The following is a 14,809-nucleotide window of genomic DNA, read 5'->3' as shown; positions in this document are numbered from 1 at the left end:
TTAAAAGCTTTTGAAAAATGAAGGAAACTATAAGCAAGGTGAAAAGACAGCCTTCAGAATGGGAGAAAATAATAACAAACAAAGCAACTGACAAAAAATTAACCTCAAAAATATACAAGCAGCTCCTGCAGCTCCATACCAGAAAAATAAATGACACAATCAAAAAATGGGCCAAAGAACTAAACAGACATTTCTCCAAAGAAGACATACAAGTGGCTAACAAACACATGAAAAGATGCTCAACATCACTCATTATCAGAGAAATGCCAATCAAAACCACAATGAGGTACCATCTCACACCAGTCAGAATGGCCGCTATCAAAAAGTCTACAAGCAATAAATGCTGGAGAGGGTGTGGAGAAAAGGGAACCCTCTTACACTGTTGGTGGGAATGCAAACTAGTACAGCCGCTATGGAAAACAGTGTGGAGATTCCTTAAAAAACTGTAAATAGAACTGCCATATGACCCAGCAATCCCACTCCTGGGCATACACACTGAGGAAACCAGATCTGAAAGAGACACGTGCACCCCAATGTTCGTCGCAGCACTGTTTATAATAGCCAGGACATGGAAGCAACCTAGATGCCCATCAGCAGACGAATGGATAAGGAAGCTGTGGTACATATACACCATGGAATATTACTCAGCTACTAAAAAGAATACATTTGAGTCAGTTCTAATGAGGTGGACGAAACTGGAGCCTGTCATACAGAGTGAAGTAAGTCAGAAAGAAAAACACCAAAACAGTATATTAACGCATATATGTGGAATTTAGAAAGATGGTATAACGATGACCCTATATATGGGACAGCAAAAGAGACACAGATATAAAGAAGAGACTTTTGGATTCTGTGGGTAAAGGCGAGGGTGGGATGATTTGAGGGAATAGCATTGAAACATGTATATTATCATATGTGAAACAGACCACCAGTCCAAGTTTGATGCCTGAAACAGGGCACTCAATGCTGGTACACTGGGACAGCCCAGAGGGATGGGATGGGGAGGGAGGTGGGAGTGGGGTTCGGGGCTGGGGGAACATGTACATCGTGGCTGATTCATGTCAATGTATGGCAACAACCACCACAATATTGTAAAGTAATTAGCCTCCAATTAAAATAAATTAAATTAATTTAAATTAAAAAAAATTCAGATCAAATCTCAGCAACTGGATTGATGGCTGACTCTGACAAGATGAAATTTAGCAGGTTAAGCATTCAGCTTTCCATTGATTTTCTCCATTATGTAAATATGAGATAGGGAAACCTGAATTTTGAGTAAATAGATGATAGAGACATCAATTTAGTCTTGTCATCATGGAGAAGTATTGGAAAACAAAGAAACAAATTTCCTCCTGAAATCATTGAGTACAGAACTGGGAGAGTAGGTCCCTGTTCCTCTAGGCACAGGTCCAATCTTAATGACCTGGGCCCCGTACCTTAAGAGGAATGTCCACAAATAGTCGGATGTCTGCAGGAGAGCCAATAAAGTGAGAAAGAATCATAAGTCAAGCTACATACGAGATGATCAATGGAGAAAAATATCAATAATAATAGTAAAACTTGGTAAATTTGCTGAGCACATTTTATGTATCCATAATATGCGAAGAATTTTCCATTTACTTTCTCACTCATTTCAAGCAATAATTTTATTCTGTCAGATAGGTACAAGTACTATTCCCGTTTTTCAGGAGAGCAAATAGTCTCAGCAAACTTAAGTAACTTGCTCAAGTTGCAATAACAGTGTTGTCATTGCAGGGATTCTTTTTTTTATTGCAGGGGTCCTTATTGCAGTGTTTTCTACTATAACATAACATACATGTTCCTGAACAAACTTGCTTTCTGCAAAATCATGCGAAATAATGAATGAATATGGGATAAACCACTCAAAAGCTAATAAAAACAATAACATTCCTAGTAAAAATGTAAAGGACACATCAAGTTATAATTCATATAGTGAAGTACTTCAGAAAACATAGGGATTTACCCTTTATAAAAAGGTTGTTAGAAGGAAGAGTTGTGGCTACTGAATGTTGAGAGAAGAGAAGAGGGAGGAGGCAAATGAAATTAGGATAACTGGTTTACATCACCTGCATTAGTGCCTACCCTTCCTGGGCTCAAGGACTCTCCTTTGTCTGAACACATTAAGCTTCTGTTAGGAGGAAAAAAGGTAGAGTGTCTGCAGTTTATACCTTAGAAATATAGTTATTTCAGCATTAACATTGTTACAATTCCACGTGACTGTGTCCTGAATTGCTTTTTTCACAAAGTCAGTGTTGTTCGGTGTAAATAATAAATGATGGCTGATGGGCTCAGCACCTTTGGAGACCTGTCTTTGTGGCACAGCTTCTGGGTGAATCATCTGACAATTCACAGGATTTAAGGTAGGAGAAGGAACTAGTCTGTCTACTCAGTTTTCATGACAGTATTTCAGTGTCTTCACTAGCTGATTATCAAGTTCAGACTTCTCCTTTAAAATGAATTATTTGAAATATAAATTAAGCAAGATCCTCTGGCCTTTCTGGGAGCCTGGGGATCCGTTTTTCCAGGAGCCTTCCAGCCTTTCAGAATGAGTATTAAACTTTCATGCTGTGTCCATTTTCTCTTCAATAGCACATACTAATGTTAATACATACAGGAAAAATAAAAGAAGAGAAATAAAACACAATCAGCATGTTAACCATACTGATTTAACCGTGGAAGACAAATTTTGGAAACAGAAACTGATCACATTTCTTTTAAGTAGTGTAGGAATACACCAAGGGCTCTGTTTTATGCCCACGATTTGAAGAATTATTGTTGTGGTTTATTCCACGTGTGCATGCGTACTCAGTCATGTCCAGCTCTTTGCAACCCCGGGGCCTGTAGCCTGCCAGGCTCCAATATCCGTGGAATTTTCCAGGTAAGAATACTGCAGTGGGTTGCCATTTCCTCCTCCAGGTGGCCTTCCCGGCCCAGGGATAGAACTTGTGTCTCTTGCATCTCCTGAATTGGCAGGTGGATTCTTTACCAACTGGGCCACCTGGAATTCCCAGTTTGTTCTATTAGAAAGTCTAATTCTACTGAGGGTCAAAATAGAGGAGGGAGGGAAAGCAGAAGGAAGAAGGCTGAGGAGGAAGACACCCCAAAGGAAGCAGAGCTAAAGTAGAGATGCCCATCCACAGTCAACAGAAGGGTTGACTCATGTACAAATCAATGTCCCCTGGGCCTACACTGCACAGATTCAGGAAAATGTGACCAGGAAGCGGCTTGTCCTGTGGCTTTCAGTGATCCTGCCTGAGTCAGCGATGTCTTCCTTCCCGCCAACCCAGACAGAGGGGACAGCACGGCAGAGCACTGGCTGAGGGCCGAGTCTTTAGCCAGGTGTAGGACAGACTCGTGTCCTCTCCAATGCAAGAGATAAAAGAGAGAAATCCTGAAGACTTAGGATTTTGAAGAGTGATCAGGCTCAGATTTGTTTATTTATTGATTTGGCAAATATGGTCGAGTGCCCACTACTGTGCCGGTCCCCAGCTATACGAATGAATGAGACATAGTTCCTTACTACCAGGAGTCCACAGGAGATAGACACAAAAAAGGCAATCCAGGCTTTGAAGGGTGAAATGCAAAGTGCCCTGGAATACACGGGAGCCGTGACAGGTGGATACTGAAGCAGGGACCCCGAGGGTGGACTAACTGCCATTAGCCAGGTGAATGAGAAGGGGGAGGGTGTTCCAGAAGGAGGGAGCCCCAGGTAACCTGGAGGTAAGAAAAGCAGGAGCTTTGGAAAATCACAAGTCAGTCAGACTTGGGTTAAATTTCAGTTCTTGAACCTCTCTGGGCCTGTTTTCTTATCCAAAAAGAAGATGGGTTTTACCACCTTAGAGTGTCACTTGCAAACTAAAAGTGATAACATATATAATCCCACTACAAACAGACTGTACTCAGGCCCCCCTGAACTTTTTTCAGTGAGGTCTATTTCCACATTTCTCTCTTCATTTTACAGTTTTAGCAAGAATCCTGATAAATCCGTTTAACCAGAATCCCTTGTCCTTCAGATCTGATCACTCTCGATGTCAATCCAGCCCCTCATCCTCCACCATCCCCCAGGTCACCATCTGACCACCCAGCCTACTTTCAGGAAGAATCTCCTTAGGTCAGTTTATGAACAATCTCCCCGCTTACCCTGCTCCCTGACCATAAATTCCCACTTGCTGTATTGGGAGTTGAGCTCAAGCTCCTTCCCTCACTGCAAAATTCCACCCCAGTTGTTATTACTTGCTATAACAGCCCTTCTCTTAAATAAAGTCCTTCTTTATCATGCTTTCTGCTTCCCAACTGGCTCACTGGTAAAGAATCTGTCTGCCAAAGCAGGAGACAAGGGTTTGATCTCTGGGTTGGGAAAATCCCCTGGAGAAAGAAATAGCAACCCACTCCAGTATTCTTACCTGGCAAATCCATGGACAGAGGAGCCTAGCAGGCTACAGTCTATGAGATTGCGCAAGAGTCAGACATGACTTAGACACTAAACAGCAACAAATCATGCTTTAACAAGAGGCATTGAATTTTTTTTTCTTTAATACTACTAGTGTTTGACACATAATGAATATTCTTTCCCTTCCAATCCCTTCTCTGTTCCTCATCCCCATCCCCAAACACAGGATTTACGTAACTTGATAAATTTGTTTCAAAGCAACAAGATTCTCTAATCCACCAGGGAAGGAAAAAAGAGGATCTTTGTGTCCACATTTTGCCTCTATAGAGTCTCACACACAGAATGCATATGGAGCAAGAGGAGTAAAATTCCCAATAATGCTTTTTCACTATTTAATATGCATAATGAGACAAATAGCCATGCAGATTTAAAAAGCTATTTCCATATATGCTTTTATAAGCTTTTAAAAATATAAATTTTACTAGAGTATTTTACAGGATATTATATTTTTTTAATTCATTTTTTATTTCTAACATTTACCTACTAATTATCTACATGTAAAAACAATAGGAGTAACTAAAACTTTGAAACCTTTCAAAGAAGTAGAGAATACAATTTTGTTATGGGAAGCCCAAAGCTAGCTTCCCAAACCCTGCCAATCCATGGCTGAATAACCTGTTTGAGGTCAGTGGTTACAAGGTCAGCAGATAACATTTTTCATATGTATTTTACAGTGCCCCAGCCTTTTCCAAAAGACAACCAATAGATCAAAGAGCCAGCTTTCTTACAGGGAGAGCATCACAGAACAGAAGTAAAATGAAACAAGTTCTCTCCTTAAAGTGAATTTGCAGTGCCCCAACTTCAGAACTTCTTACAGATTTATTATGAAGTTAGCATAAATGCTTTAGACCATTCAAGAACAGACAATAATAACAATTTATTCCTTTTAGCTTTGATTCTATCCCCAATCAAGGAATGCCTACAAAACACAAATATGGTATTGTTTCATTATTCTGTTTTTTTTTTTTTCTAAAAAATGTTGATTTCAAGATCAACATGGAAAAGCTGAACCTTTTGCAATAAAAGGAACTACTCAGTACTTTGTCCTTTGTTGCTTGGCAACTAAAGGCTATAAATGGATTTTATGATTATAAAGGCTCTGGAATTAATGTGAACATGTTAAAGTTGTAATAACTCCATGAGGACAAAAGTATTCCTTTGAAAAAAATGTATGTAGGTTTTACTCATTCTTGTTTCAAAATAAATAGAACAATTTTTTCACACTTGTAAATGCTATAATTAAAAATCAATAACTATCATTTACCTCATCTTTCAATATTTTATCATTAATGCTCACAGCCCCAAGACGTAGGTGTTATTATCCCCATTTCACAGATGGAGAAAACTGAAACTTTAAAATGTTAATTTAGGGGTGATCCCTGGTGGTCCAATGGCTAAGACTCTGAGTTCCCAATGCAGGGGACCTGGGTTCAATCCCTGGTCAGAAAACTAGATCTCACATGCCACAACTAAGAGTTCACATACCACAACTAAAGACCTCACATGCCGCAATGAAGACTGAAGATCCTGCTTGCCTCAGCTAAGAACTGGCACAAGCAAATTTTTTTAAAAAGTTGAGATGACTTTAAAAAAATAAAAAATAAAGAGCACAAATAGTATGATCCTAATAAACACACCCCAAGATCAACACCAAAATGTGAAGAGCTGTTATCACTAAATGGTGTGATGTACAGCGATAACTATTTCTTGTTTTGGGTTATCTGTCTTTCCCACAACTGTCCATGTATTCAATGTTTAGCTCCCAAGACATTGTGGAGTCTTCCAGAAGGTGACTTCTAACTCCCAAGTTGAGAAGTTTGACATCAATAACACCAAAGAAAGTGGTGGAGTCTCTGCTCAGGAGCATTTGTCTGAGTAATTTTGTTCCAGGATTCCCTAGAGTTGCTAATAATGCTGGCAGGTCTCAAATGTGGGATGTGTGTGGTGACAGAAGTTGGCTCTGACCTAGTTACAGCACATTTTAAATTCTAATAAAATCGCCTTCACCTTGGGGATCCCAGTATGAAAGAATAAAGGATTTTTTTTCTTAATGGCAACAAGCCCATACCTCTTTGTTCTGGATGCTTCATGATAAGGTAACATAATTTCTAACCACCTTCCAGCATCAGATAGAAGTGTTCAAATAATTATAAGCTGCTTGCATTATCTTCTTGTCCTTGATGTGTTCTTGTTCCCAGTCTCCTGAAAAGTCTATACTGTTTCCAAACAGAAACAGAGGCAATCTCATCAATAAACAAGGAGCTCCTATCTCTGTGGGATAATTTCAGAGATACTAGGATGCAACATGATGTCTAAAATTCCACCATTAGAGAGCAACCAAACCTACCCTTAGAGAAGGTAATCTTTTTGATTCATTTGATCAAAATAAATGTGTTCTATGAAAGTGCATTGGATACAAAACACTTTAGAGATGTCAGGTGGCATCAGATCTTTCGCCATTTGCACCTTCTGTGCAAGCTCAGGTTTTATTGGGACAGAAGGAAGAGGGAATAAGGATGCTGGTTTGTGAGAGGTGAGAAGGCGGTGGTCCTAAAGTGAATGAAAGACAAAGATTGAGAGATTGGTCAAAGACACCCCTTACCTGCAAGACTCGTCCCCAGGGCCAGCCCTCTATACTGCACTCAGTTGCTCAGAGCTTCTGATTCCAACCACAGGAATTCAGAAACATCAACCAATCAGAGCTGGTTTCACTTTTGGAGGAGTAATATACAGGAATCACTTAAGACATTTATGACTTTACCTTTGGTAATAATGGAACCTGAGGCTTTCCACCGACTGGCAGCACTTTGTACAATCTGCCTGTTTTATTCACTGAACCTTTATGCTGTGTTAGTCAGTCAGTTGGGCCTGACTCTTTGCAACCCCATGGACTGTAGCCCACCAGGCTCCTTTGTCGACGGGGTTTTCTAGGCAAGAATACTGCAGTGGGTTGCATTCCCTTCTCCAGAGGATCTTCCCGATTCAGGGATCAAGCCCGCATCTCCTGCATAGCAAGCAGATTCTTTACCATATGCTAGTTTTTCTTCTTCTCATATCTGAACTTACTAGATGCTCCTAACCTAGAGTTTAAACTATTGAGTAGAATTGTCGTCATCCATTTATTCTATAAGTATTTCTGTCTACTGTACGCTGACACCATATAGGCACTTCTCCAAGCTGCATTTCTCTTTTCTCAACAATTCTCCCAATGCCTTGGAGACTTGATGCCTTTGACACCTTTCTAGATGCATTCTATCTGGGGTGAGTCCTTTGAGTCACTGCGTTTCTGCTCCAGAGTTTTCAGCATTTTCTTCACTTCCAAGAAAACTTGGCTCCTCCCTAATATTCCTGTACAATTCATGGGTAGCAGATGTTTTTGCCTAAATCCCTACCACCCTACTTTAATAATAGGTAATTAGAAATTTAAATCTTAAGCAAAGAGAGGAGGGCAGAAAATATACTGCTGCTTGTTTGACAGCCGCTTCCTGAAGGGCCTCTTCCTCCTCTTTGATCTCAGGAGCTGTTCAGTGCTTCCTGCCCGTCCACAGTTTCTGGTTCTAGGAGGTACCTTTCAACCCTCAAATTTCAATAGGTGCGTAAGAGTTTCTTCAACTAGTTTCCATCTTCTGCTTTTTCATGTGATTCTCTCTTAGGAGAGTCAGCCCTCCATGTCTGCGAGTCACACATTTGCAGATTTCAACCAACCAGGGAAGGAAAATATTTGGGAAAAAAGATCCCAGAAAGTTCCACAAAGGCAAACTTGATTTTGCGACATTCTAGAAATGACTCACATAGTATTTACCTTGCACTGGATATTATAAATAATCTAGAGATTATTTAAAGTATGATGTACATAAGTTAATATGCAAATACTACTGCTATTTTATATAAGGGACTTGAGCATGTGTGGATTTTGGTATCAGAGGGGCTGGATACTAAGGGACAACTGCATGTAGTTTTCCCATTTCTGCTCAGTCAGAGCGGGAATCTCCTCTTTATTTCATGATAAGCCAAAAAGCATTTGAGAACCTACTTCCAGATCCTATGAAGAAGATGAGCTAAACATCTTCTCACCAACTTAGAAAATTTCTTCTTAAAGATTAAATTAATGAACTATAAAATATTCTCAAATTAGCTTTTATAAACTAAAATCTACTTTAGAATAATTTTCTTTTTCTTCATTTCCATGAAAAGTAATTCTCAAATTCGCTTTTATAAACTAAAAGCTAGTTTAAAATGATTCCCATGGGAAATAAAAGATGAATCCTGATATCACAGTAGTCCAAAAGAAATACCCATAGGGAAACAAATTTAGAATGGAAGGTCACAGCTATCAAAATGAGTGAAGTAAACTGAGGGATGGGATCTAACATAACTTTATTTTGTATTCCTTTTTTAACCAGGGGGTTGTAAGAATTAAATGAGATAATGGTGTAAAGTGAATGGAACAGTACTTAATGCCTAGTAAATGTTCAGTAAACATTATTAATCTGGTTCGAATTTAAGGTAAAACAAAATCTAAGCTAACTCACTTAAAATTTGGCAAGCGTTAAAGGATATATATTTTTAAAGATAAAATCATGACTTATACAAATAAAAGATGAACACATGTCAAAGATTTGTATTTACTTAATTAAGGAAATTAAGATGTTACAATTGGTTCAAGGAATATTGAAACAGCAGATCTAGATCTAGGTATCTAGAAAGATGAACCAAGATAGATAGATGGATAGATAGATAGATCTATATAGGTATGTAGATAGATAAGCAGATAGATAATCTAAGTCTAGCTATGCTATGGAATGAATTTAATAATAATTGGAAACCTGGGGTTTACTGAAGCTGTTGTTTAGTCACTCAGTCGTGTCTGACTACTTCTGCAACCCCATGGACTGTAGCCTGCCAGGCCCCTCTGTCCATGGGATTTCCCAGGCAAGAATATTGAAGCAGGTTGCCATTTCCTACTCCACTGAAACTCTACTGAAACTATTGATCCCCAAAAGGAGATAATTGACTTACATATCTATAGACAAAATTCATTGCATTGATATCAATCATCTACAATTTACAGAGTTTCAGAATAGCTCTAAAACAATAAAAGGTGAAAATCCCATAGAATTTGATAGCCCAGAGGACATGATGCAGCCATAGTTTTCTGTGGAAGATACCTAGTAATCTTTTTTTCATCCATGTCAATGTCTTTTACAATTTTTCTTTATGCAAAAAAGAAACTCTAACAGAAGAGTTTTGTGGAATTAAATTCAATGCCCTTTATTTAAGATAACCTATGACATAGTACATTCCAAGTTTGAAGTACTGAGATAATAAAGAAGAAACTAAAAATCTCAATATTCCTACTGCTAAGAGATAGCTACTACTAATACTTTTCATGTAATCATCCAGTTGTTACCATGGATATGTGTGTGTGTGTGTATATATAGTGTATGTGCATCCATATGTGTATATATAGTAACTCTTTTCAGGTCAGTTTAAATAAACTCTGTTCTAGAAATATATAAATATATAATTATAATATACCAATTTTAACCCATGTTTCTGCTTTATATCATTAACATTTTCCTTATCATCATCATTTTTACTAGCTACAAAATATTCCATTATATAAAAGAACTATAATATATTTAACTAGTTCACCACTAATTTAAGTTGTAATCAATTTTTGGTTGTTATACATAAAATAATGTGCCTCTCCTCTGACAACTTTTCTCTTGCAGTGGTATCAACTTTATTAAAAAACAAATATTTCACATAATATCTGAGCTTCCAGTGGATGTTGGGATCCCTGGAGAATGTGATCCAACTCTTCTCCTTTAGTTGATGGGCCTACTTATTGCATCATTGGCAGGCAATAAAATAAGGCTTGCCAGTTGCCTAGAACCACTCTTTGTTCTGATCATTTTCCTGAGACACACAGTAAAGATTTAGCATAATCAGCATGAACTCTGATGTTCAAGGTCATTTAATTCACAATGATATTGTCAGTCCAGATACTTTTTACCACAAAAGTGTTCATAAGGAAAGATATATTATTTAGGATTCAGTTTATTAGAATGAAGAGTTTGAGGAAACGAAAAATTAGCTTTCAGGTGGGTAACAAATTAAGAAAACTTTTCTTGTTTTTCAGACCTTGGTTTTTTTATATGAGATTGCACTTAATTGGAAGGTGATATATAAACAGGAGAACAACATATAACTGGCCCTCCTCATGAGAATATCATATCCAGTTTTGCTGTCCTCATTCTAAGGAATATTTGAGAAAGGAAATCATAACCTAAGGGAAATTCTTCAAAGCCCTACAGGCTTTCAAAGAGGTGATTGTTGGACTTGGCACACAGTCAGTGATCGATATTTGCTGAACAGGTAATAAAAAATTGACAACCACCCCTGTGATATTCAAGGGGAGGGGAGTCACTAAAATTAGTACTTCTACTTTTTATTTCTAAGTTCACCATCTTTTCAATCTATTCATTCAGAGATAATGTAAGAAAACACTGACCATTTTATTCTCTTCCCATGGAGAAATTACTCCTCCCTAGTTAAAAAGTCTCCAAAAGGAGCCCAAGTTCCGTTCGGGCTAAGAAAGATACAATAATATTAATCAGATTTTTGTAACCAGCTATAGAGAGGATTTGTGGAAACTGTATCTCCAAAGACTTCAGAAAATAGCCTGAACAAGGACAATACAGTGACCCTATAGGCATGACAGGACTACTAAAAAACAGAAGGTAGACCAGATGAACTTTTCAGGTCTTCTCCAGTTCTGGAATGAAGCTAGGTTGATTTTGTGCTTTTATAAAATGAATGGTTTCTCTAAAATAAAACAGATATAACTGTAGCTCGGAGCTTGCTACTCTATTCAAATGAATGTTGCATAGGATATAAAATCAGGCAACAACAATTGAGCCACATTATTATACCTAGTGTGTGACCCAAGTGGACACATTGACTTGGCCACTGTCGGAGATAGAACACAATGAGATAGATTCTAGAGCTAGAATAACACAATACTTCTCTAGGTCCTATATTTTTCTTGCCCCATCTGACAAAATTCAAGCCATTGGACCTTTGTACTGTGCTAATGCCTTCTGATAGTGACCTAGAATCTCACAGTTTCTTTGGTAGAAACACTCTTTAGTGTTTGACACAATATGGTCATTCAACCTTTAAACATCTAGTATTTGTCAGGCACTTTACTAATCACAAGAAATGCCAAAAGCACTTTCTCAATATGCTGCTAACTGCCCCTGGGATTCTGTGAGCGAGCAGGTCTGCCCTCAATAATTCTCATACTCTCTCCTGGGAAATACCCGGAAATGTGCAAAAGCTCTGGCCACATTTCCTGTTCCATGGAAGTCTGAGCATTGCTAACTGATAAGAAACTCTAGCTGCACTAGTGTGCAGCATCCCAGGGGCTCCCTAAAAGATGTCACAAGAAGGCAAGTCATTGCTGACATTTGCAGTGGACCCATCATGAGAATATCAACCCAACTGAATATGAGAAGTGCTACCGACATTTCAGGTTTTTAGAAAAAAGAAAACCTGTGAAACCATGTCATATAGTAAGTCTCTCCTTGGGGAAAAAGATACTTACCCTCAAAAACAAACCATCATTCAATAGTTATATATTTTTTTAAGTGTTGTGAAAAACACAGATGGGAATGAGAAAAGAGGTGCTTCTTTGCTGTTAGGCTGTTTTGTATTTAATTATACCGAGAGAAAAATTGTCTTTAGTAAACTTTTGCATTTTTGTTGTGCTATATTCAATAATTTTAGAAGTAAGAAAAATCTAGCTTTATGAAACATAGAGATTGGAAAAAAATCTAGCATAGAACAGGGGCAAATTCTAGTAACATAGGAATGCTGACATCTTGATTCTTCTAATAACCAACCTATAAGATGGAAATCCTGAATTTTTAAAAATCACTACCTACACCACTGATTTTTTGCTACAAACACAACAAACAAACCTGAACTTCTGACTTCAGAACAGTTAGTACAATTGTATTTCTTTGAAAGCCAAGTTTAAGTGAATTCCAAAAAGGTGAAACAGTGACGTAAGCAATGTCATCTCCCAGGTGTTGAAAACAGGCCTCTTACCTTCAAAGAACTGCTGTAGGGCCTCGTTTTCGCCTACCACATCCATGGTACTGAGGTCCTGGTTGTTACTTCCTCATGGAACAACTACCAGAACTCAGGAACGAAGTGCTCTCCTCTTGGCTCAAAGCCTATGAATGCTCTCGAAAAGTTTTCATTTTCTTTTTATTGGAGTGAAGCATCTCTTCAGCCATTGAACTGTGCCCAAAAAGATGGTCAAGTTTTCAAATGTGATTATAAAGCCAGAAGGATATGCAAGCATGCAGAACGAAAATTCATGAAGAGGGAAGTGGTAGCAAGTCCATCTATCTTACTAAAGGGAACTGCTTCTACTCTGCCTTTCGTCTTTGTTTTAAAGACCTTTGTCCTCAGTGACACATGTAATTACATAAATGGGCAATAAATACATAGTCTTATCTCCTATGTGTCCTTTTACACCAATATATTTATATCTCTGCCTCTATCAACCAGATCAATTTAGCTACAACTAAGCAAAGATACAGGTTTTTTTTTTTTTAATTTTTACTTAGAGAAAGGGGACAAATCAATACATCACTTTTATAGACATGAAGACTTGTGAAAAAGAAAAGTTAGGGTTTGTTAAATATTTCCAAATCTACCCACAGTGCAAACTTAAATTCCTTAATACACATGTAGTCCATTTCCTCCAGCTTATTTCCTTTGAAAGTATAAGCCATAAAATATGAGAAGTCCCTCTAATGAGCAATAGAACTTTATTTCTGATTTTCTAATTCTTACAACTAAGTACATGACTGACTGTTAGCTGGTTTTATTCCTAAATATAAAGTTATACCCAAATAACTGTTTTGTTTTCATTGCTTAGCTATTAACTTATCTATTACGAGACAAAAAAGAACACAGGAAATTAAACCAGGTCTTTTGGCTTCTTCCTTTTTCTCTAAGTTTATTTGGAAAGTTTTTAACCTATAGAAAAACTGAAAGAATAATACAATGGAGTACCCTATATTCTTCAGCTAGATTTAGTAATTACCAATATTTTCCCTTATTGTTCACTTAAGAAAGGCCTATTAAGTGAACAATGCAAAGAAACAGGAAAACAATAGAATGGGAAAGACTAGAGATCAATTCAAGAAAATTAGAGATACCAAGGGAACATTTCAGGCAAAGATGGGTAAAAGGACAGAAATGATATGGACCTAACAGAAGCAGAAGATACTAATAAGAAGTGACAGGAATACACAGAAGAACTACAGAAAAAAAACGTCTTAATGACCTGGATAACCACAATGGTGTGATCACTCACCTAGAGCCAGACATCTTAGAGTGTGAAATCAAGTGGGCCTTAGGAAGCATTACTATGAACAAAGCTAGTGGAGGTGATGGAATTCTAGCCAAGCTATTTCAAATCCTAAAAGATGATGCTGTTAAAGTGTTGTACTCAATATGCCAACAAATTTGAAAAACTCACCAATGGCCACAGGACTGGAAAAGGTCAGTTTTCATTCTAATCCCAAAGAAGGGTAATGGCAAAGAATGTTCAAACTACCACACAATTTGCACTGATTTCACATGCTAGCAAGATAATGCTCAAAATCCTTCAAGCTAGGCTTCAGTAGTATGTGAACCAAGAAATTCCAGATGTACAAGCTGAATTTAGAAAAGGCAGAGGAACCAGAGATCAAACTGCCAACATCTGTTGGATCACAGAAAAAAATCAAGGGAATTCCAGAAAAACATCTATTTCTGCTTCATTGACTACACTAAAACCTTTCACTGTGTGGATCACAACAAACTGTGGAAAATTCTTAAAGAGATGGGAATATCAGACCACCTTACCTGCCTCCTAAGAAATCTGTATGCAGGTCAAGAAGCAACAGTTAGAACTGGACATTGAAAAACAGACTGGTTCCAAATTGGAAAAGGAGTGCCTAGAGGCTGTATATAGAAAACTAACCAATCTGATCACATGGACCACGACCTTGTCTGACTCAATGAAACTAAGAGCAACGCCATGTAGGGCCACCCAAGATGAATGGGTCATGGTGGAGAGTTCTGACAAAATGTGGTCCACTGGAGAAGGGAAGTGCAAACCACTTCAGTATTCTTGCCTTGAGAATCCTGTGAACAGTATAAAAAGGCAAAAAAGATAGGACACTAAAAGATGAACTCCCCAGGTTGGTAGGTGCCCAGTATGCTACTGGAGATCAGTGGAGAAATAACTCCAGAAAGAATGAAGAGATG

General features: G+C 38.0%; 1 protein-coding gene across 1 annotated transcript in view; it reads right to left on the bottom strand.

The window, feature by feature from the left end:
• MYRFL (myelin regulatory factor like) overlaps positions 1 to 12,635 on the bottom strand; it is a 122,567-nt gene extending 109,932 nt beyond the window's left edge. Inside the window, exon 1 of the mRNA XM_043447547.1 lies at positions 12,590 to 12,635. Within this exon, the coding sequence (XP_043303482.1) occupies positions 12,590 to 12,635 (46 nt within the window). The remainder of the gene's footprint in view (positions 1 to 12,589) is intronic.
• Between the last annotated feature and the right edge of the window lie 2,174 nt (positions 12,636 to 14,809).

The sequence above is a fragment of the Cervus canadensis genome, chromosome 25, assembly GCF_019320065.1.
Source record: "Cervus canadensis isolate Bull #8, Minnesota chromosome 25, ASM1932006v1, whole genome shotgun sequence".
In the NCBI taxonomy this organism is placed as follows: Eukaryota; Metazoa; Chordata; class Mammalia; order Artiodactyla; family Cervidae; genus Cervus; species Cervus canadensis.
Note: the sequence above shows the minus strand (reverse complement) of the source record. Positions and strands in the feature narration are given on the sequence as shown.